The following is a 22,710-nucleotide window of genomic DNA, read 5'->3' as shown; positions in this document are numbered from 1 at the left end:
GAAGGGGTCGGTGCTGTCAGTGCTTCAATGACTGGGCACACTGTCTCTGCTGGTACTGTGCCTGTGACCGAGCTCTCACTGCTGTCCAAGGAATGGGCACAAAGGCAGCTTTGTTCTCTTCTCCTTGACCCCAGGGAGTCGGTGCATGGCCAGCGTGCCCAGACCATTTGCTGCAGAAGATCAGAAGCTCACTGTGGAGCTCTTGAAGAGGATACAGGGGCAGTTGGTTTGAAAGTGCTTGAGCAGAAAAATACATTAATTTCGTTTAACGTTTTAGGCAATGTATAATGGTCTCAGGATACAAATTAAGATTTATATTCAATGTTTGCTGCTCTGTAGGGTTTAATACTTTACTTTTTATTTTGGAAGTGACAACCAGGTGTGGATTTGAAGCACTACAAATGGTCTAAAAACTGAGCTGTGCTAAATTAAGTCTCCCTGGTTTTGTTTGGAAATATGAAGCAAGGTTCTCTCAGCTAATGCACCCCTACTCTTATGCATCTGATGCCTGTAAGTCAAGTCCCCCATACAGTTCCACCAAGGACCGTCCATTCAGTCTCTAAATAAAATGACTCTGTCGTCTTGTAGGCTGTTGTTTTGGCTTTCAGCTTGCTCTGCGTTAATGGCTTTTTGAAGTGACTTTTAAAAACCAAACCACAGTGTTAGCTTCTTGCATAGCACTCTAAGCAGATGCAAGAACTTGGCATGAAAATCAAAGAACACAGTTATTTGGTGGATGTAGGATGAGCCAAAGCACTTATCAGGGATCACAGTAGAACTTTAACAGCCTCTGCTGACTCTTGGAATGAGCCTTGTGAAGGTAAGGCAACTTCTTAATCTAATTTGGTGAACATGGATCCTGAAGGAAGGAGATTTATCAGCGTTTTGCAGAGCAGATGGCCGTGTATCGATTTGGATGGAACTATTTTCATTTCAAGTCCTCTCCAGCAGCAGGAAAAATATGATTTCAGTCTCATAGCTATATTTATGTCTGTAATTGGTGGTTAATACAATTCTGGCCAGGGTTTGCAGGATCATTTCTTTTGTTAGGCAGACAAGAGACAGCTTCATCCATTAGCGCTAATCCTATTTCACGGGAAGCTTGATGTTTAAATGTTAGACGGATTTGCTCCCTGATTGACAGTAACTATTGCATCTTTGTCCCCCTCTATAATTGGAGGAAGGTGTGGCTTAGGGTTGCATGGATAAGGGTGGTGTTATGGCACCTGCTACTGGGTATTTCTGGAAGGAGTTGGTTGGGATGCCAAATGAAGTCTGAACAGCTTTTACTTCACGGTTCCTGAGACAGTACAGCCTGAGATGAGTTGGGTTGCAGTGGTGCAAAATGAAGGCTGCTGTGTGGAAGAGATGGAATGGGATTTGTTATATGCCAATGAGTCACCTCATTGGAAGTCTGTCTGGTCATTGTTTTCACTGATAAAAGAGAATTGTACATTTCAGTTGAGTGGAAGGGTGTGATCCCAGCTAGAATGGGCAAAGGACAGCCGGATGTGCATTCCTGCTGGGTGATCTTATTGAACACCAGGGGGCGCTTGTCTCGATTTTGGCTTCTCTGGTATAAGCCTTGGTCAAACGGATCAGTGTAACACTTGCCAAATGGCCAAGCCCAAAGGTATTTTTCCTCGAAAACAAGCTTTAACTGTAGTACTTGAAGTTTAATATGTACTTGTTGTGGGGGACCCTCCCAACTTTTTAAATTCTAAAGCAGGCACTGAAAAAAGTCACTCAAGTTTTGATTATAACTCAGAATTCCCTGTGGGATGGGTATGTGGGTAATCATTACAAACTACTGTAGGAAAACTAGCCGTGGGAGTGCCTGTGATCAACAAAATCAATTTGTTTTCTCTTTAGCCTTGAGGAAAATCATGCTTCCCCTTAAAAGGGAAAGGGAGGAAAATGAACCAAACATAACAACTAGCATGATTCATCAGATAATTCTAGTCAGATGGCAAGTATACCTTGAGTTGTCATTTTAAGGACAAAAATCTATAGTAGTACATGTTAAACCCAGCTTAGTACCTCTTGTTGCTAAAGCACAATAGTGTTATGTATTCTGAAACGGGCTCATATCCTGGAGGAGTCTGAACTGTAGCTGGAAGTTACATCGCCCTTGAAAAAGGCTGAACATGTGTATTCATGGGGACTAGAGGACCAAAATGTGCTGCTTTGAAAGAGGATGATAATAAGAGTTCTACCAGCTTAAAAAAAAAAAAGGGTTCATTCAGAGGCATCACAGAGTAGGCTGACAGGAGGTGGAAGCAGCAGAACTTGTGCAGGAGATGTCTGAATGTGCCAGGGATTTAAAATTCAGTCTAAAATAAAGTTAGTTGCATGCAGGCAGAATGAATGTGGAGCCTGTACACTGTTCAGCGTGAGCACATTATGGGAATAAGTGATATTTCCATCTGAAATTTGTCAGAAAGCTTGGGCAAGCTTAATGCTGGAAAATAAGGGGTTTAAAGTAATTCAGATGAGTTCTTTACTGAATATGAAAGGCTTTTCGTTGTTAGGGGTTTCACCTGTGTTTCTTGTAATTTTCAACTTGCATTGGTTAATAAAACATCTGAAAAACTGGCATATGGCAAAGGTGGTGGTATGGCTGAAATGTGAAATGGTTTTCTTCTCAGGATATATTTTTGGAAGTTAAGGACCATTTAAATCAGTCATACCATTTATAGGATGTATTGTAAACTTCTAGAATTATCTTGAGTATAAAGGCAATAATGATAAATGCAGTTCAGTCATACGAGAGTAGAAGAGTGCTGGATGCTGTGTGGGTAGGAGAAACAGGAGCTGAGATTCAATTGAGTTTGGCAGGTACTGACACGTGTGGTTGTAGCCCAGCCCAGCCTCCTGTGTGGGTTATGGGGAAGGGCAGTGCCATCCCCTAGACTTGGGTGTGGATGCTTGAGCCTGCGCAGTCCTGTTGGGCACCTGTGGGCTGCTGCCAGGCTGAGCCAGAGGTTTTTCCATCTGGGTGCTCAGCTCCTAGGCAAGAGCTTGGGGGTAAGAAGGAGGGACAGAACCTGTAGTAATTTCTGAGCACACACCTGCCTGTTTTTCAGGTTCAGAAAGATTTTACTGAGAACAGATGCAGTGTATAGTGGTGTAAACCCCATGTTTCTGTGGAAGAGAAGGGTGAGCCTCTTGTGCATGTGCTGCCCTTGCTGTTCCTAACTGGAAGATGGGGTTCTGTTACGGTTTCGGGTATAGCACTGTTGAGAGTGTGCTATCCTGTGCTCTCTCTGAACAAAAGGCGTTTGGCCAGTAGCTGTTAAGAAGTTGCATAAATGTCTGCTGAAGACCATGTTGGGGTTCTTTTGCCAAATGTTTTATATTTCCATTACTGTGACTGCAATTATGACTTTTCCCAGAGTAAATACACAGAATATGAACATCAAGTTATTGAGGGCATCAAGTACTTTATATTTAGAAATCATTTACTATGGAGGAAAAAAGCAATAATAAGAAAAAAGATCTTAAATTCAATTACTGAAAGCCTAGCTGAGGCAAAGTGGGAGCATGTCATCTAAATTAATATAACAAACAAAATCCATTATCCTAATTGTCATACCTAAGTTATAACTGCTGAAAAGTTGCTGGGGAGCAGTGGAGAGCAAGGTATGTGTTCATGATACGTCTGAGAACATGGAAAACTCATGTATTTTTCCTTTTTCTTTTTTTTAGGTAAGTAACTGAAGGGGACATGAAGAATTGACATTTAAATGGCCAGCATGTTGCAAAAGGTACTTTGATTTAGATCCGATAAGAAATGTGCAAATAATTATTTTGAGTATGTATTTAACGAATATTTTCCTCTTTTCTTTTTTTTTCTTTTGTTCCTGGCACTGCCTAACAGTGGCAGAGAAGTTAAAGAACCTGGGTCTAGCTAGTTGACTAAAATAATTTTATTTGCTATAGAAGTACTAATAATAAGATGATGATGATGAATGAAATACTTAAGTTTATTCTTGAAATCTCTTTTTGCGCTGACGATCACTGGAAAGTCTGTTTTACATGCTGATTATAAAGTGGTAGATGCATTGCATCTGATTTCAAAGACATGATACCACTAAGTAACTCTGAGAAAGCTAAACCCATATTTGATCCCTAAACAGCTCCTTCCTTGCCAGCCAGATGGATATGGAGGTATGTGAGGCCTTATCCTGCATTGGGAAATAGTGTCTGTAAATATGCTGTGAACAAAATGCTGGAGCTTCTGCTGGTGACGCCCACACAGAAGCATCGAAAAAACCCCAGCTATACTTCTTTTGCAATAGTTCTCCTACTGATTATTTTTTTACTTCGCTGATAATCGATTATAATTTTGTAGAATGTTTGTTGTCGTGTTGCTGTCTGTGAAATCCCTTACAGACGGGAGAGCGTAGGTTGATGGGAGAGTGATGGTTACAGAGAGCAATTCCAGTTAATGCCAATTAGGGATGGCGATGCAAAGCTGTTTGGAAGAATCTTCACAAAGGCTGGTTAAGGAGAGAAGATTCTGGCTTACAGAAATGTCAGCGTTTCCTGATTATTTCCATTAGAGTGCAAGTTATACTTCTCAGTATTTTTGACAGCAGGTTGCAAAGAGGAAGACAGACCCATTGGTTAGGAAGTGTCTGGAGATGGACTCAATTTCTGATTTCAGTGAGGCAGAACTGAGGTTTATCCCTGAATTTCCTACTTCTGAAAGGATTATAGAGTCTAATGGATTGCGATCTGCTTTCCTTCCCTCGATTTTGAGTTAAAAACCCCAGACTATATTGGACACAAAAATTAAGTATTCTCTGACAAGATTTTCAGCTCAAGAATTCTGGTTCTGCCGTTTATAGATTTTGCACTATTGGCTACACTACTTTATCTTCCTCTGCTGTTTCTCCTGATTTTCCTTTCTCTGCATTGGGATTTTTGCTGACAGAGACATGTCCTGGAGAAACAAAAGCTTCACCTGAAGCTGATGCAGTGAATTGAGTTTGGGAATGTTTCAGTTTAAGAACAAATCTGTCCAACTGAAACTTCGGTTGCACTTAATTATTCTGATTTGCATTTTAAATATGAAGTATTTTGAAAGATGAGGTATAAATGTGTTGCAGCCAAGCAAGAAAACAAATCAATTTGTTTCTTTCCTGAAGCTTGCTGTAGTTTTACTGTCTCACAGGTCTTTGTGAACAGAAACGTATCTATGTGTACAAGTTCTGCGTTTTATCAGTGAATAAGTGCCTTCGTGGGAATTAAAAGGTGTTTTCAATTCCCCAGAGAATTCCACAGCATCGTTTCAGCCTTTGAAAAGAGAAAGTTCTTGGCTAACATTAAAAGAAAATGTTGCTACTTGTGGCCACTTCAATTTTTTTTTTTTTTTTTTTTTTTTAACAATTTGAGGAGCTAGATGTTAAAAAACCTTCAGTTATGAAGGGGAGGCAAAACTTGCACTAATTTGGGAGTGAGGGAGAAACCCACAATACAGTACAGTCATTGCTTTCTGCACGTGGAGTTCTGAGCACCAATAACGCCGATAACATTTATATAAAATCAGCATTAATTGCTTGTTTGCTAGTTCTGTATAGCAAGCAACAATATGAGATCTGGTGCAATGCTTACTGAATGCCTCATCTATTTGCTAAGTGTAAAATGAATTCAAGTTGGTCCTGTAAGATTTATGTCCCATGGGCTACAGTAGGATGCATTGTGGGGAAACAGATATAATGGTATAAAAAGATAGAATTAGAGTGATTTGCTTCAGGCAATTTAGTTTATTACATTTGACATCTCATAAGGTCTCTGAAACATAACTAGAAGCTTTCTCTTGGAAACATGTCGTGTCCTGTCTTAATGATAAGGAGTAGTGGGTTGTTATGCCTTTGCTTTAATTATGTACCTTTTATCAGAAGCCAGCAGAGACTCTGCTGCTGAGGAGTAGAAAATTCCTGTATTTTTTTATTGGGAATAATATTATTATGCCCCAGCAAGTTTTCAGTGGTCATCTCAGTAAACCAGGCATAGCTCTGTGAGCTACATGATCATCATCTCCAGCAATATTGATTGTTGAAGTATAGATTCATGTTTTTCTTTGTCTATTTTTGTTTGGTACATTACGTGTTTGTCCGTTGAGCCATATGCGCAAGTCTGATCTCTCAATTAAAGGACTTTTCCATCTCAGTGTAATGCTCACAGTTCATTGAGGTAAATGCTAAACTACCTGCTAAGGTCAGGAATTCTCAAAAGGAGGTGAAAATCCTCTAAGCTTTCAGGTTCTGTGGGAATTTTGCCTTGCCCTTTAACATCACCAGTTTCTAGCCTGCGTGATCATGGAGGTACCAGTGGAAACGTGGACTGCGTTCACATGGATTTCCCCAGAGGTAGGTGTTCTCTTTTTTCCCAAGATGCTAAGGACTTGGTAATCAAACCTCTTGTGTGTGTATCTGTGTTTTATATCCTAGATGAAAATGTGTTTATTTGCCATTGGTGCATAACAAGGTGGCCAGTGTTGTGCTAGGCAGCAGGGAAATGCTGCCATCTCTTTTATTCTTCAAGCTTTTGATAAAAGACACTTACCGCGTTTTTGGCACCTGGTCTTCCCAGCTTTCTATGGAGCTGGGCAGCAGGACAGGCATCATCCATTCTTTCCTTTCTTGTCTCTGGCTCGGCTGTAAACAGCTGCCTTTTTTCTTGCTGGTGATCCTGAACTGGGGCAGTTGCTACAACACCTGATAAAATGCTGAGAGAAGCAGTAATTTTTCTTTGGAAAACTGAGGCGACTGGTAGGGGGGTTCAACATCCAACTTCACAAGAGGATTTGGCAGAGTCTTTTAAAATCTTTCCCATGTCTTTTCAGTAATGGAGAACCTCTGTGAATAGTAACTGACTGGCAAGTTCTGACAGATCTGCTTACTGGGAGACTTTTATTGTGTCTTATGATTTAGATTGTGTTTGCTGTGTCCTTTTGGTTTTTGAAACATCTGGCAAATTTTGTAGTTTGCCAACATACTGCTCATATTGATGCCAGTAAGCTTTTAAAAATAATTTCATTTTCATATTCATCATCATCAAGTAGTGGTGACGTGGGTAAAGAAGTTGTCCAAAGAAAGGAAAGTTGTTTTTGCAGACCTCAAGCAGCTGATTTGCTTACCAAATAATCTTGAGTCTGAGTTGTTATTTAATCCAAGCTGATTCTGAGTTCTTGGCTATTTGACTCTGTCCCACGCTCTGGTAGTGGCATTTTCCTTTAGATAACTTCATCGTCATATTAATAAAAAAGGCTGTAAGTGGAGGCTGTGTGCACTTGTATTAGGATTTTTTTTTTTTCTAGTGAGCAATGGAAGTTTTAGAACTGTCAGAAAGGCTCTTATGTCTGCACCTTTTTTATATTTTCCTGCTTAAAATGGATGCAGCACTTCAGGATTTCTTGTGTACATTAAAAGTGAAACTGCTTTTTTGAGATCAGTGTGTGAAATGCTTGTTTGCACAAACATATCTTTAAATTGTCTCTAGATACATAATCATTTTAAGTTGTGGCTGTTGTCTGCCTGTTTGGATTTTCTAAGGAACAGATATCTACATCTGAAAAAAAGCAGGATAGCATTTCACATTAACTGGTGTTTTTGTTGGCAGCCTAAGGGGACATGAAAATTTAAATGGGCATAATGAATAAATTACCCTTGGACTTTAGGCTGTTCCTTCAAAACAGGAGTGGAATGGTGTGTGGTGAATTTGCACTGCTTTTGGCCTCCGTGTATTTCTTTGTGGGTATGTAGGGGGCTCATTTTTTTCATGATGAATTTAATCCATCATGATCTCTCTCCTCTGTCCTGCAAAAAGCAAGGAAAAGCATTTTTATGGGAACCAAAACGAGCATGGAGAAGTTGTGGTTATTTTCTTTTTGTCTTCTTGAGGTCTGTGAGTACAAAATGGGAGAAATTCCAGAGTCGCTATGAAGACTTAGAAGTATTTCAGGTTTGCTATTGATTTTCACATGGAATGCTTTCAGATGCTGGGCGAATTAGCAGCTGAGATAAATCCAACTGAAGACAGACTCTGCTCCACCAGAAATTGAAGCTAATGGGCCACGAAGGCATGGAGGATAATTCCAATGTCCAGCACTAGTCTGTAGCTAGACTGCTACCAGAAGGAGTGGGAGGCGGGATGTGCTGGCCAAGGGCTGAATGCTGCACGGCGACTCAGTATTCGTGCTCTGAGAGATTGTGTAGCCATGCTTGAAAACTGCTTCCACTTTAGTGGCTGGGAAGGAAATGTGTGTGGAAAGCATCTCTTGCTTGAAGCAGTCACAGTTTAAGAAGCAGATTGTATGTGGCCCTTTGCTGGCTTGTTGTCTTCTGATTTGGATTTCTTCCTTTTCTTTTTCCCTGGGAATAAAAATAGAAGGAAGAAGCCACTTCAAATAGGGGTAAGATCTCCCAAGGTGACTTTGCATTCTTTAAAAAAGAACCCAAAGTCTAAGTCCTGAGGACGTGTCTCACATCGGCGTGAGCTTTTCCACAGCTTATTTTCCAGACAAGAAGTAAAACCTGACATGTGAAGCATTGACTGCAAAGAGCAACAAGTCGGCTGCCAAATTCTTTTAAATCTGTATTATCCTTTTGGCCAAAACTGTATTTGTTTTCTTTTACCCACAAGCATGGCAGACAAAAGGACATTGCTTTCCCAGTGAGAGAATGGGTAGTTTTTATCAGCCAGACAAATTTCTTACGTTCTGTTTATAAACATTTGTTCAGAAAACACTTCATTCTAATGCAGCTTTTGCAGTTTCTTTATTGTGCCAGAAGAGATGAAAACATAGACCTGGCCACTTTGCAGAGCTACTTTTGAAGATATTCTCCTGGTTTTAATGTTTCAGACAATCTCAGATAAGGCTTAAATACAGAATATTGTTGCTTTGCTTTTCTCCATCCGTGTTCCAGTGCTATTTCTGGCACAGGTAGAGGTTGAAGATGGGCCAAGGCACACATCCTTGCCAGGGTTTCAAACACCGCTGAAGACTTGGGAGTGTCAAATGTCATCCTTTTGAGCCTGTGCCTACTTCTAAGTGTGTTTGTATATGGCAGAAATTTCTCTCTTAAGTCTTTAAGTGCCACTTAAAAATGTACATCTAATCTTGTGTCAATCTGAGTGTTTCATGCATGCTCTGCTCTCTCTGAAGATTGTTTCATTGGCTCTATTTCACGAGTCAATGGGAAATCCGTTGGAGGTGAGATTTGTGTTGGATACAAGTGTTAATGGTAGATGGTTTTGCATAGACACTGTTGAAGACAAACCAGGTCAAGTCTCTTCACTCTTTTTGCTGTAATGGATAGGCCTGGGGTTTTCTTCCTTAAGTATCGGTGGCATGTAGTTAATACATCTGTTCCTATAAATCATTTGCTTCTTATGGCTATTCCACAGTGGCATGACATAAAAATTAAAAAATTATAATACCCCCAATTTTTTCTCTATTAAAAGTGAATGAGCTGAGGTAACCAAGTCTTGACCCCAACATACACCTTGGGTTAGGAATGCAAAGCTTCTAATGAACTGTCCGGATAAACCATCTGTGTACTCCATTCTCCAAATTGCTCTGGGAAGGCAGAGAAGGGCTGATATGTATTGCATATATTTTAAAAGCACTGTAAGCCTGCTCTGATGTAGACACCACCCATATTTGTAACATCTCTGGTGCAGAGGCTGCATGACTGCAGAGGTGGGAACCCAAAGGTAGAGGAAGTGATATTGATTTCCTTTATGTACTTGAGCCTTTTAGCTGAAGAAGCTGGAGAATGCTAGGCTGCTTTGCTGCCTGCTCGTTTTGCTCAGACTGTAGTGTCACAGCAGTTTGTCTCGTGAATTTGTAGCCATGAGAACAAATTATGATCTGCTGTAATGGTAATTATATTAACTAAAATGGTCATAAAATGATAGGGAGGAAGCTGTGTGTATCAAAGTTGTGCAATAAGTATTCTTCCCTAACATTTCTAATGGAAAGAAAATATCAGAGTGCGTGCGTGTGTATATATGCATGTGAGTGGGTGGAGAGCGTGTAAGTGTACGTTAAATAAAACAAAAAAACATATTCATGATCTGAGATCAGCAAATGTTAATGAACCTATAAATTCTCTGAGGGGACTCAGCTGATGTAGCAGAGTTAAAAACTCAAGGCCCTTGGATAAGACACTGCCAGTGGTAGACACTTTCTGCTACATTTAGCTATTTTCCTTAGAACTCAGATACAAACAGCCATTTTATAGGTGGGAATTTGGTACAGACTCTCTAAAGAATCTGTTTGCAGTTTGTTGTAGAAGAGATTTTTAAGCAAATCCAAACAGTGGATTGAAATCAAAACCACTAAGTAGGGCCTTTGGAATGCTGTAAAGCTGAGGTTGGTGGTTATGGAGTTGCAGAGAGCCTTTAGCTTCACCTTCTGACTGGAGGAATTGCTTGGGGATGAACTTGAGAGAACATGCAGTGGAAGGAGCTGCAGGGATCCACATTTAGTAACTGGTCAAGGAAAGCAGTTCATGGTTTATGGACTGATTCACTAGTTTTCCAAAGTTTAAAATGCAGTAGCAGCTGGAAAACCTGAACGTTGCTTAAGAATTGGAAAAATACTGAAGCAAAAGACTCATGTAGGATCTTCTATAAGTAATATTCAAGGTTGGGCAGATGTCCTAAAATGTTATCAGAAACAGAACAAGAGACTTCCTGAGGAAGGCCAGTACTGTCTGCCATAACACAGGGGATGTTTGCAGGGGAGGGGGAAGAAGAAATGATCCTCTTGTTAAGAAAATGGTTGATATGAAAGCACATGATGGGTTTATTTATATTCCCCATTAGGATGGTTACCTGGGAGCTGCCACTCGTGACTCCGCACCAGTTTGTCTGGCTGAAGGTTGCACTCTAAGATGGCCAAAAAATTACAAAACACTTCTTTCTCCATCTTTCTATTTTGTTAAGTGATGTTTTAAAAATTACTCTAGTGATAGTCTTGAAACCATACATATGCCATTAATTAATGAACTGTTGCCTGCCTTGTCCCTCAGGCTGGAAACCTGAAATGAAATAGACTTTGTCTGGACATTCAGATGCAAACCACTTTTGTCATCCATACCAGCTGCATTTCAAGGTCTGTTTCTCAGTGTTTTATGCTCAACAATAGCCATAGCCTGGTTCTTGGAGAAGAGTAGGAACAGGGCAAGCATATCAGATACTTCCCCTAAAACATCTCCTGGCCTCCAGCTGTTTTTGGCTCAGGACTTCCTGAGCTCGATATTGTCTCTGTGATTTAATAATCCTCAGTGGTTTTTTCTTTCACAAACTTGTCCCTCCTTGAGCTAACTCCCTCCCCCAGGGAAATTCCTGCCACCACCTCTGTTCTGGCTGCTGGGCCAGGACGCACAAAGTCTGCTCTCCTAGAATATAGGATGTGTTTTTAGGTTCAAGGAGGAGAAATACAAGGTTTAAAGGGAGAAGTAATAATATTACAGAATATGGGTGGTTATTGGTACAGTTGAAATATTATTCGGAATACAGGCATATGGTCAAGAACAAACCCAAAACATTTAAAAAAGAGAATACCATGTACCAGACAGCAATCCTTATCCAAATGATGAGGCATTTGGGTCTTGGCAGTGCTTGACTGTTTGTCTTGTCAGCTCTCTTGCTCTCCTAAGCATAGCTTTATTTATAAAATATTAGCTTTCCAAAGGAAGCCATCAGGAAATGAATAACTGTAGTCACAGCTGGGTTTAAAAAGGGAAGATAAAATAGGAAGCTCCATCCATTCTGTGTGCTGAGTGATGCAGGAGTTTTGTAAAAAAGCCGGTATTGATTTCATAACACAAGAAATTAATGTACTTGATTTTCTTATTTTTGGCATTACCTATTGTTCCTGTCTTTCATTTCAAATATTGATAATGATTTTTTTTTTGGGTACCTTCCAGATTTTAAAGTAAATTTGTTAAAGTATAGAAATTTAGAAAATGTAACAAAAATGGGGGATTCGGCCTTATTCCATAGAGTCAAACCAATTCTCTTTGGGTAGGTCCCTGGTGAAGTAGGGCTGCTTAGCAGTGTATCCCACCTTTCTTCCCTCCTCACAGTACACTTGGGAGCACCAGGACACATCTGGGCTTTAAGGTACTATAACATTCAGTGTAAGCCTGGTTTTAGAGGCTTGTGACTTGTTCAGTTTTGCATGAATTCTCTTGGGGATAGCAAAAAGCCGAATAATCCTTGATATGGCAGCCAGATTTTTAAGGCTGTGCTCCAAATCATGAATATTCTACAGGCTTTCAGTGAAAGGGTGATGAGAATTTTCTTAAAATAAGCTGTTCTGCACACACAGGTTTTTTATAGCCCGAGAGTGTCAGCCTGAGATAGGTGCCAAGCACTGGGAGGGTTTTAAATTTGGCATAATAAGAAGCAACATGCCTGATACTGTAAATCACTGCACAGTCCTCAAGTGTGGCTCTCTGCACCACAGCAGTACCATCTGTTGGTGTAAGAATTTAGTCTGGTTTGTCTGGTCCTCAATCAGGGTCTTTTAAGAAAATATTTTGCTGTTCTTTAAACAATTTCTACTTTAATTGGCGAGTGGGTGGAATTATGAAGATGCAGAGAGCTGAATTGATGTTTAAATAGTTTGGCATGTCATGGTATTATATTACTATTAAATGAAATATTGCCAAAAGGCATCTGTATAATAACAGGAATTGAATTTGAGTCATATGTGATAGTACCTTTGAGTAATATACAGGTCCAGATATTTATTTACGTACCACAGTGATTTTTCTATTACTATTCCTTTAAAACTCATGCTATCAATCTTTGGGATATGTTCTCAAAGCTGAGCTGCTCTCTCCAAACATTATGTATCAGTTAAGGTTTTTTTTTTTATGTCCTTGGGATGAAAGCATCTTAAGATCATGTTTTTCCAAGGTTTGGGGGGTATTGTTAAGTTCATTTTTGAGCGTGTGACTGTTTTCATTATCTGTCAGTGAGTTTTAACCTCCTAAGAGGTATAGGACACAAAGAATTAAGAAAAAGTTTAGGAGTTAATTTTTTTTAAAAATCAAGTGTCTTTCATACCTTTCTTTAAACAAAATGAAAAAGCTTAATTAGTTAGTGCTGTTTAATGTACTTTATTCTTGCCAACCAGCAAAGAAGAAACTATATCTTGCTTATAATTTCCCTTAGTCTAAAGCCCCATATTAATGTAGTTACAGCATATAAGCAGCACTTAAAGCCCAGTGTGCCCAAATCCTGGTTTCCAGGGGAAGCAAAACTATTTATGTGGGACCAAAGGGCAACATTTCTCCCACCAAGGCCAGTGTTCTGGAATGAAGGTAAAATGGGAATGATGGTCCCCTGCCAGCCTGCTGGAGAGTGGGGACTGTGTAATGTTGTCACTAAGCCAGGGCAAGAAATAGCTTTGAAATAATTTTCTTTATCTGTGAACCAGTCAGGAAGCTGTAGCTGGGACAGCCGTGAAACAAAGTTATTTTCAAACACTGATAATTAAGACATTTTAAGTGTTGGTTGCTCTGTTGTGTAGCTTACCCTTTAACATTTTTTTAAAAGAATATCCAATATTTAGTTAACAGTTTGTTTCCCGTGTTACACTCGAGTTGCTTCTTTTTGCTTAGTAATAAAAAGTGATTAGTATTTGAGCAAACCAGACTGTTTCATTCAGAAAGTGTCCACTAATAATTTTATTATTTGCTGCTGAGGGGATCATTATGCCGCGATTTATTTTTTTAAGTCCTTAAATTAACTCCAATTATCAGACAATTCCTATGCTAAAAACACCTGAAATTAGAGCTGCTGAGAGAGATTTCATGGTCAGTTGATGAAATCTTTCTTTAAAGATTGCTCTCAGGTGCATGCGGCAGCTCCACATTGATGCACTGGAATTTAGTCATTTGAAATTCCAATTTTGTTCTCTTTGCCACTGGGTAACTTTTGATCATGTATTTAAGCCTGGAAGGCTTTTTAGGATGTCAGATATCTTGACTATTTCCATTTGCTTCATTTTGTTGATGTTTTAAAACCTGATCTTTTGCAGTGATAGAGAAAATGATGTGTCCAACAATGAGTTTGCTCCCGGGGTCGTTTTAGTGGTGGGTGAGCAGTGACCAAATCCGTGGCTGTATTTATAGCTTGGTATTTGCCCAGCTCCCCACCTGGCAGCACGGGGTGAGAAATGCTCCCAGCCCTTTGGAAGTGTGGCCAGGAAAGGTTACTTAGCACGTTTTAATCACTGTACAGACACGGAGGAAGAGTCGTGTCTGCCTGCTGCGTATCGGCTTCCAGCTCAGCTGATTGGTGGCAGGGACAGAGACCTGCCAGTCCTGGCCATGGGTGCTGCTAATTGAGCCAGGGAGACTTTCTCTCATGTTTTGCTTCTCGGTTCTCCTCTGTTTGTTGTTGAGGTGGAAAGTTCAACCATTGCCCCTTTTTAATCGGGCTGCTTTCACATACCCTACTCTTGAGTGATGCTGGTTGACATGGAGTAACTCTTGTGTATGTTCAAGGGGGAATACGTAAATGTGTGACTTAGATACACACTGCTTGGGTTCCAGCTCTTAGGTGCCTGTAACATTAGCTCTTAAACCCAAATAATTGTTAGTTAGCATGGTTCTGTGGGGTTTAATTTTGTGTGGTTTATCGGGGCAGATGGGGGCCATTTCAAACCCTGAAGGGCTGGGGCTGGTGTCCAGCTGTGGGCAGCAGCATCTTGGCAGGTACTGCTGCCTGCTGGGCTCCAGTGGGGAAAGCAGGGCAGGAAAAAATCTGTTATACTGCCGTGTTCATGTTAAGAAACATCTTTATTTCAAGAGGTTTGAAACCAGAAAACCTGTGCAGAGCTTCAAAATAATGATAATGTCACGTCAAACTTGGGAAAAACTGCTTTCTGTGGTGCATGACGATTAGTCTTTGCTTGTTATGTTAAATGTGGCAACTTGGAAATACTGCACGTGAGACCTCAGTGAAGTTTTCCCCCCCTCATTGTTTTATCCTGTTTTATGTGTCTCCATCATAAATGCGAGGGAATAAACCCGGTATTATTTGCCTTCAAATCTCTTGTAAAGGCAGTGTGTGCCTGCTTCGCCTCCCTTTGGCCGAAAGAGGGAGGTCTCTGCCTTCCTCAATCCCTCCTCCATGCTTGTAATGGAAAAGAGCATTTCAGATAATCCTTACGTATTTGAGAAGTCTCTACAAACCTGTATGAGATGGCACTTTGTGACTGAAACTTGAAGGTTTAACTACAAACTTCAGATGAGCCAGATTTGTGTGGTTACCTGGTTAACGGTGAAGTGTTACACCAAAGTATTCTTAATCTTGGAAAGAGCGAGAGGAAGTTTTCCATACGCTTTCCACCAGCGCTCAAGAGATGATTTTTTAGAAATGAAGGGGAATATTATTGTTTAAAGTGTAATGGCACTTTTCCACTTGAGCTTTAAGATAAGTGCCGATAATTTGGTTTTTCAGCTGGAGGAAGTACGTAGGTTTCTAATAACTACACAAACCCCCTGTTTTCTCTAATTTTCTGATAGATACAGGGAGCTGTGTAGGCAGCACACTGAAGTGCTTATGGAAGTCTTGTAATTGTTGCCTACCATAGGAGAAAAATAGATTTTTTACATTTGCTTTTACCCAGGGGTGATGCAGCTGTAAGAAATCACACCTCTATCACACTGGGTTTTCAGTGCATAGGCATGACCTGCACGCAGGGTGTGTGCTGTGGTGAGAGCGAGCATCTAATTAGGAATAAAGTGTATATGGATTTTGTTCTGGTGCTCTATTGCCACCTTCTGCTCATCCATCTTCCCAGCGTGCTCACGATGCTGTTATGCGTTGCACCCAGGAACTTGCATTAGGGATGACATTTGATTTTACAGCATTTTAGGGAAGCCATGCCAAAAGGAAATGTCAGTTCCTCTTCTGGATTCCTGAATGCAAATCCCTGTTTAGATAAGACAAGGAAAATGTCTTCTGTAGCAAAATGAATGATAGTTTTCATCATTTTGAAAACTAAGACGTAAGCCTTTTCTCTGGCACAGGGCAACTCAGTCTGACTTCCATTACCTTAAAAGCTCACAAATCACAAACTGAAGCATCAATGTTTGTGTATTGCATTGTGAATTGCAGAATCTGAGAGTAATTTTAGCCTTTGGACACTTTAATAAGGAATAGAAGCAATTGTAGAGGTAGAATTGATTACTTAAAGTGCATTGATTTGGTCTGAAGATTTCTACTTGGTGGTCTCTGGGAAATGTTCCCCTGAATGTTTACCCTTTTGGCATTTATGATTTATTCTATGGCCCAAACACTGACTTCACCTCCTGCTGTTCCATTAGGAGCTCAGGAAGAGAAAAATAGAAAATATCAGCTCCCTTGCGATACCACTAGTAAAACTCTGTCCTTTTAAAAATGCTGGGAATACTGTGCAGTTTAAATTATATCTGCAAGGCATATTAAGTCTCTAGTAAGAGTCAGGATGCAGAGGGAACAGAGGAAACTTGATGGTGTTCCTAACAGGTAATTTTAGCCAGGAGAATTGGATAGGAAGAGAATCAGCCTTGAAACTTCACAGATTGAGATCCACAGGAGGAAGCAGGTGTATCATTATACACTTGTTTCTTCTTTTCCCCCTCTTTTGGCATGGTTTACTTAGAAGCTACAAATAGCAGGTTCCTTTTGCCTGCTCAGCACCTGCAGTTTATGAGGATAAAGAATTCAACGTCAGAGTTGTGGTAGAAATAAGTCCAACCAGCTATCAGGAAGTGTGAGATGGAGGGGAGAAGGGCAGGTCCCCAAATGCATAATATTTTACCTGTGTTTATAAATAGTGCAAAATAACATTTGTTCTGCACAAGTTATGTGATTCCACGTTCAGTTACTGGGGTTATTGTATTAGCTTTCAAACTATGGCAGTAGCATTTTTTTTCAGGAGTTCCTATTTTAGTTTTCATTGCTTTCCTGCTTGGTAAATTTAAGTTTGGTGTTTCTTGGATGTCAACTTGTATTGCTTTATTTTAATTTATAGTTCACTAGACAACAACCTCATCAGCATCTGGTCTGTAATTTGAAATGGTCTTCTTAAGGCTTAAGAATTGCAAATTAGATTGAGGCTAATGTAAATTAACTGGGTGATCACAAAGTGTCATTGCAATTTTGGTCAAAATCTGTGTTCTAGTAACATTAGAAAAATTCTGTTGTTTTTCAGTGTAGTATCAATAAATGTATTTAAAAAATTGGTCTGACTTGCAGCTATTTTCCAGGACATTGTTTCAGAGTGTAATGAAATCTTGACATTTAGTCAAGCTTTGACGTTTTCTGTTGGAGCAGATTAAACCTTCCTTCGTGGAGGTGCATTTCAATAGACCAGAGCATGACAGTCAGAGGGTCACCTTTGCTTCTGATGTAACGTCTGACTTTTAGGCAAGAAAATATCAGGATCCAACTTGGTCTCTGTCTGGAGCTACAGGATGTGTCAAATGCTTCCATGGACTGAAACTCCAAAATGTCCTCTTACTTTTTGGTTTTAGTGTAAAACTAAGTTCCAACGAAGCCAATGCAGTTCAACAGGAACAGAAGTGTCTTGTTAATCACTGTCTGCTCGATGTGTTGTGGTGATTTCCATGGGCACATTCACGTCAAATTGTTTCATCCAAGTTGTCAGAAAACTGGATTGAGGCCTCCTGTCTTTGATTGTCTGCTTGGGCACTTCCACGGGGCATTTCTGAGTGATTCTGGAAAACTTTCTTATGATTATCTAGGCAGAACAAACGGGGATTTTAAATTATAGAATCTTTTTGCATCTTATGAAAAAAGCCAAACCTATATCAAATGAAATTCTACAAACCATTTTGGGATGGACTTCCTGTCTAGGAAGTAGAAGAGGTAGGAGAAGTACTGATGAGCTTTTGATGCTCTGCTTCTGGGAATCTGAGTGCCAGCTGATGTATAGAAAATTTGTATGTAACTTGTCTGTCTCAACATGTGGGACTTTCTTTTGTATTGTGTTTGCTGTACAGATATGCAGAACTGGATTCTGCTGTCTTGTTCCCATGAGGAGCTGGTGGGGATGTTTTCTTTCTGTTTTTATCTCACAGAGGCTGGATCCCAGCTGCATTTTTGTGCATAGAAAATCAAAAGGTCAGAGGAGGGCATGGTCTGTTTTGCCAGAGAAGTGCCTGTGATCTGCAGAACAAGATGGTTGCTTGTAGTGGGAACTGGAGTGAGGAGCTGGCTGCTCACTGTCCTGATGTTTAACCCTGCAGAGTCAGGATCTAAAAGAAACAGGCATGAGGTTGGGTGACAGTTGCTGAGGCTCTTTAGGAAGGCAATGAAGGAAAAGGTAGACAAGCAGAGGATTTAGCAAGTTCAGGGGCTGAGCTTTCCTGGAACTTTAGACTGAGTGTCTTAATCCAGTTCTTTCTCAGATTCCCAGGGTTAAATCTGAAGAAGGATGTTCAAACTGCCTGCTAAGATTAAATTAATCACTGTTGATGTTCAAATAGATTTAATCTGCATGGAAAGTCTGCCTGGAGCTCTGTGTGCAGCTCTATCTTCCCTCTGGTTTCCTTCAGGGCACTCTCTACTCTGGGCACTGTGGCAGCAGCAGTCACATGTGTTACTTCCTGGGCTGGTTTACACTGGGTGATGGTTTTCCACTGTGGCTTGAAAGAGATGGTTTTTTTTTCTTAGTTTGGCTAATAATGTTAACTTCTAGTCTGTCTAACAGAATAGAAAATGTCCCCAGGATACTGGTCAGGGATAGCTTCCTGTTAGGTTGAATTGAGGCCCTCGTGAAGTGAGGTACGGAGCTCTTGTATATGCACAAGGAAACGTTTGCTTGGTGTTTTTGGATAAGCTAGTGCTAAAATGGAACAAACTTTCCCCATTTGTTCAGGTTTTATTTCAGTGAACGTTGAGGTAACGTTTTCCTTCAGTGGGAGTGGTGGAATGTCTCTTGCTGCCGGTAAACAGTACTGCAAGAAATCTTTAAAGGACTGCGCGTGTCTGATGTCGGGAGCTCTGGCAGTGGATGGGTTTGAACTGCAGCTCATGTCCTCTCATCTGTGCACTGGGTTCCTCATCAAGTCATGGCTGTGTCAGGAGGCAAAGGGCTATTACTGCTGAGGCTGTATCCTCATGTCTCCCCCTGTGCTTAACTCTTCTGGAGCTATTTGCAAGTACAGGAAGGAACAGGCTCTCTTCGGTCATCTTTTGGTAAAACAAGCTGTGACAAGTGGATAGATGCATTAGGGCCCTGTTTGACTTAGCAGCATGGAACTGGGACTTGAATTAATCAAGGAAAAGACAGTAACACCAGAAATGGAGGAGGGAAATGGTACAGGAATGGGGTGTGGATGAGTGAGGCAAGATAGGAGAAAACGAAGTAATGAAGAATGAGTAGGGAAAGGTTGACCAAGGTTTGTCCTGCTTGCCAGTACATTTTGGTAGGAGTTGAAGGTCCCTGGGATAACTCCATACCATATCCTTAAATAAAAGGAAAAGGGTGTAAGTTATACTTTGGAATCATTTAAGATTTGCTGTGGTATCTAGGTATTGGAATCTTTTCCCAAGCTTTATAATGTTGCCTCAAGTGAGGGTCAGTGCCTCTCAGTTAAGTGCATGTCTTTGTTGCAGTGATAAATGGTAAACTTCCTAATTAATTCATCTGTATCTTTGGGACATGTGCACTATGGATAATGAATGGAAGATGGTCAGCAGGAAAGTGACCACAGCAACTCAGCTGCCATCAGCTGTTGGAGTGCAAACCTATTCCCTAATGTTTTAGTACAAGCACTCTCTTCATTCTGTGTGAGGCAAGGTCAAGGAAATGGCTCCCTAGTTTCACAGATGTGACTCCTGTGTTGACTGGCAGGGTGGAAAATCATGCTGCATGCTCTTCTGGGCAGATAGAGAAATCCATTAGGGGACCCTGTGCGTAACGGGCCTGTGTACAAGTGCTCAACTTTTTATAGTGTCCCAGTGCTCCTTCTGTGTCTATAGCTGTGAATTTGGCATGTTTTCCAGAGATTTAGATACCACAACTAATGGCCAGTGTTAGCCTATGTTTGAAGTAAGTCAGTGTTTGCTATTGTGTAGATTGAGTGTCTCTTCAGCCACAGGGGCGGGATGTTCCAGCACAGCATTCCAAGCCCTAGATGGATTCCTAGCTGTCCAAAGCACTGATAATGAGTCTGCAGGATCTGCTGAGGGCAGGGGAAGAAAGGGACTGTAATCATTCCATTACCCTTTTTACTCATAGAGAGCAAATGCTTTATTACCTCCTCTCTTCATCGATACTAATGCCTGTGGAATCCCTTTGCTGCATTAAACCCCAGCCAGTTGAGGAATGCCCCTTTGAGGCTGCAGTAGCTCAATTCAGAGCCTGGCATTAAGCTATGCATAATTTCAGGGGTTATAATCCCAACATCTCTGCTTTTAAAGTTCCATTCAGTTCTAGTCTTTAATTGAAAAGGAAACATTTTATCCTTAATTGTATTATTGCTCTTTGTATCCTGTCTTAACCCACTGCTGTTCTTGCGTAGCAGTCTCAGCTTTTGGAATTGAAAAATGCTGGACTCTTCATTCCAGCAACTGAATTTCAAATGATTTTGGAGTTGCTCCTGACATGATAACTTCAGTTTTGTAAGCCAGGAACATTGTTTTCTGGGAAGTTGTTGGCTTCCCATTCCTTTCTCTCTACACCATCACTCAGTCAGAAGGAATCCGGTGAGATGATGGTCCTATGGAGCCTTTTCCACAAACAATATGGGGTCCAGTTGCACTCTGTTGAAGTTGGTAGTAAATGTGTGATAACCCAAGAGCCAGTGAAGTTCCCTGCGTTTATGTGACCAGTGCCAGTGCGTTAAACAACTGTGGTAGGAAGTGGTGCCATCCAAGAACGGCATCTTTCCCTTGCTTTTCTAATAATGAATAGGCAGTACTGTTGGAGTTGAATGGTAATCTCCATGAATTTATTTAATTGAAGATACCAGAAGCTTATAGAAGTGCAGAACATTTTATATATGTTAATTTGTAATTAATTCATTATTAATGAAATACTTATATTAACAAACCACATCTTTATACTTTTTTAATAGGGATTATGTTACTGGAGGTTTATGAATTTCTGAGTAAACCTCGTGATCAGGAGCTTGCTTGCTTGCATATCTTTAGTAAAGAAAATTTCCTCTAATAAAGCTTTTTCTTCTCCCCCCACCCTCCAGTCGTGTCTCCAGTCCTTCTGGGTAAGCAAGATCATCTTATTCAGGTTATTTGAGGGCAATGTAGACCTCATTTTTCTGGTTTCTGGTTGGGTGCAGGAGATGGCTGAGTCATTTTTCAAGAGGAGTCCTTTGTGTGTATAAACCCTGACCCTTTATGTTGCTGTCAGCCATTTGATAGAAGGATTAATTTACTCATAATGTTTTGCACTATTAAGGCTCCTGGCACATTTTAGAAACGTTATCTTGGTGTTGCTGAGAGCTGCCTGCCAGCCAGTCCAGTTGGTAGGTCTGCACAGAATTAGTATATTCTAAAAAGATCTAAAAATACAAAACTTTAATGTGTTAAATTGGTTTCACCACAGCAGTAATGCTAGTCTTTTTTCCTCCATACACACACACCAATTATAAATTTGAGTGTGTATATTTTTCCCCATTTTCTTAACACATGGCCTGACGTGATTGCAAATTGTGGATCAGTGGATTGTTTTGTTTGCATTCAGAAGTGTTTCCCTGGTCATGTTTTACACAGGTAGGATTTGCACACAGCAAAGAGCAATGTCCTAAACCCAGATGCTATTTGCGCTCTGGATACACAGAAGGGACCCTCTGAGGAGAAATATTTTTCAAGGTGCTGGAATTCATTGGTCTTATTTACTGTTCTGTCAGGCTAGACATAGATCTCTGAGAATTCTTTGAAGGTGTGGCCATAGGTATGATTTTTTTTTTGGCCTTAATTATATTTTTGAAAGGTGTAAGTGCATCTTGAATATATGAGAACGTTTCAGTTGTGATCAATATTTGCCAAGAAGAAAAACAGACGCTCTTTTTTCTGTGGTAGCTGAGCTGAAGTCAGTGCTGATGTTCTTGTTTACAGCACGTCAGCCTAGAAACAGACTGTTCAGAAGATTCCTTGTTTTCTTTCAAGTCATTTGAAGTGTTAATTGCCATATACTCCCGATTTTCTTGTCTTGAGATAATGGCATTTAATCCTGACATGAAGCAATGGTGAGTACAACCCTAAGATGCTAATGAAGCCACATACTGTAATTACTGTTTGGAAAATCATCTGCAGAGTTGTCGCTGACCAGAAAAGTCTGATGTATCTGTTGTTTTGAAGAGGGGTTATTTTTGCTGTTTTCTTCTTCTTTTTTTCTTTTTGCTTTATATGTGTGTTTTCCACCCCCTCTCAGTTTGGATGCGAGACGTGCACTGTGGGAGGAGGTAATGAGAGGAGACAATGGCATCTGCGTTCCTTGCTAATTTTAACCTCCAGATATCTTTCCTCTCAGGATGCTCCGTGCACACAGAAGAGCTTGTAGGCGAAGAGGGAGCAAATGATTCTCCCCAAGTAAACTAATTACATGCCAGACAGAAATGGTTCTGCCAAAATGACTGATGTCCCTCCAAAATCATTCCAGAAGCTTTTTTTCAACTTGCTGGGGGAAGTAGAATTCTC

General features: G+C 40.5%; 1 protein-coding gene across 3 annotated transcripts in view; it reads left to right on the top strand.

Moving 5' to 3' along the window:
• The window catches only part of LOC116444642 (ankyrin-2-like), a 278,123-nt gene that overhangs the window by 39,856 nt on the left and 215,557 nt on the right, over positions 1-22,710 (top strand). For 2 of the 3 annotated variants that reach the window (XM_032110209.1, XM_032110208.1), the window contains exon 2: positions 3,709-3,767. The exons of the other annotated variant lie outside the window; for it this stretch is intronic. In XM_032110209.1, the coding sequence (XP_031966100.1) occupies positions 3,747-3,767 (21 nt within the window). In that variant the 5' untranslated portion in view covers positions 3,709-3,746. The remainder of the gene's footprint in view (positions 1-3,708; positions 3,768-22,710) is intronic. 3 annotated transcript variants of the gene reach the window in all.

The sequence above is a fragment of the Corvus moneduloides genome, chromosome 5, assembly GCF_009650955.1.
Source record: "Corvus moneduloides isolate bCorMon1 chromosome 5, bCorMon1.pri, whole genome shotgun sequence".
Taxonomy (NCBI): Eukaryota; Metazoa; Chordata; class Aves; order Passeriformes; family Corvidae; genus Corvus; species Corvus moneduloides.
The sequence above is the reverse complement of the archived record's forward strand: the minus strand, read 5'-3'. Positions and strand labels throughout refer to the sequence as shown.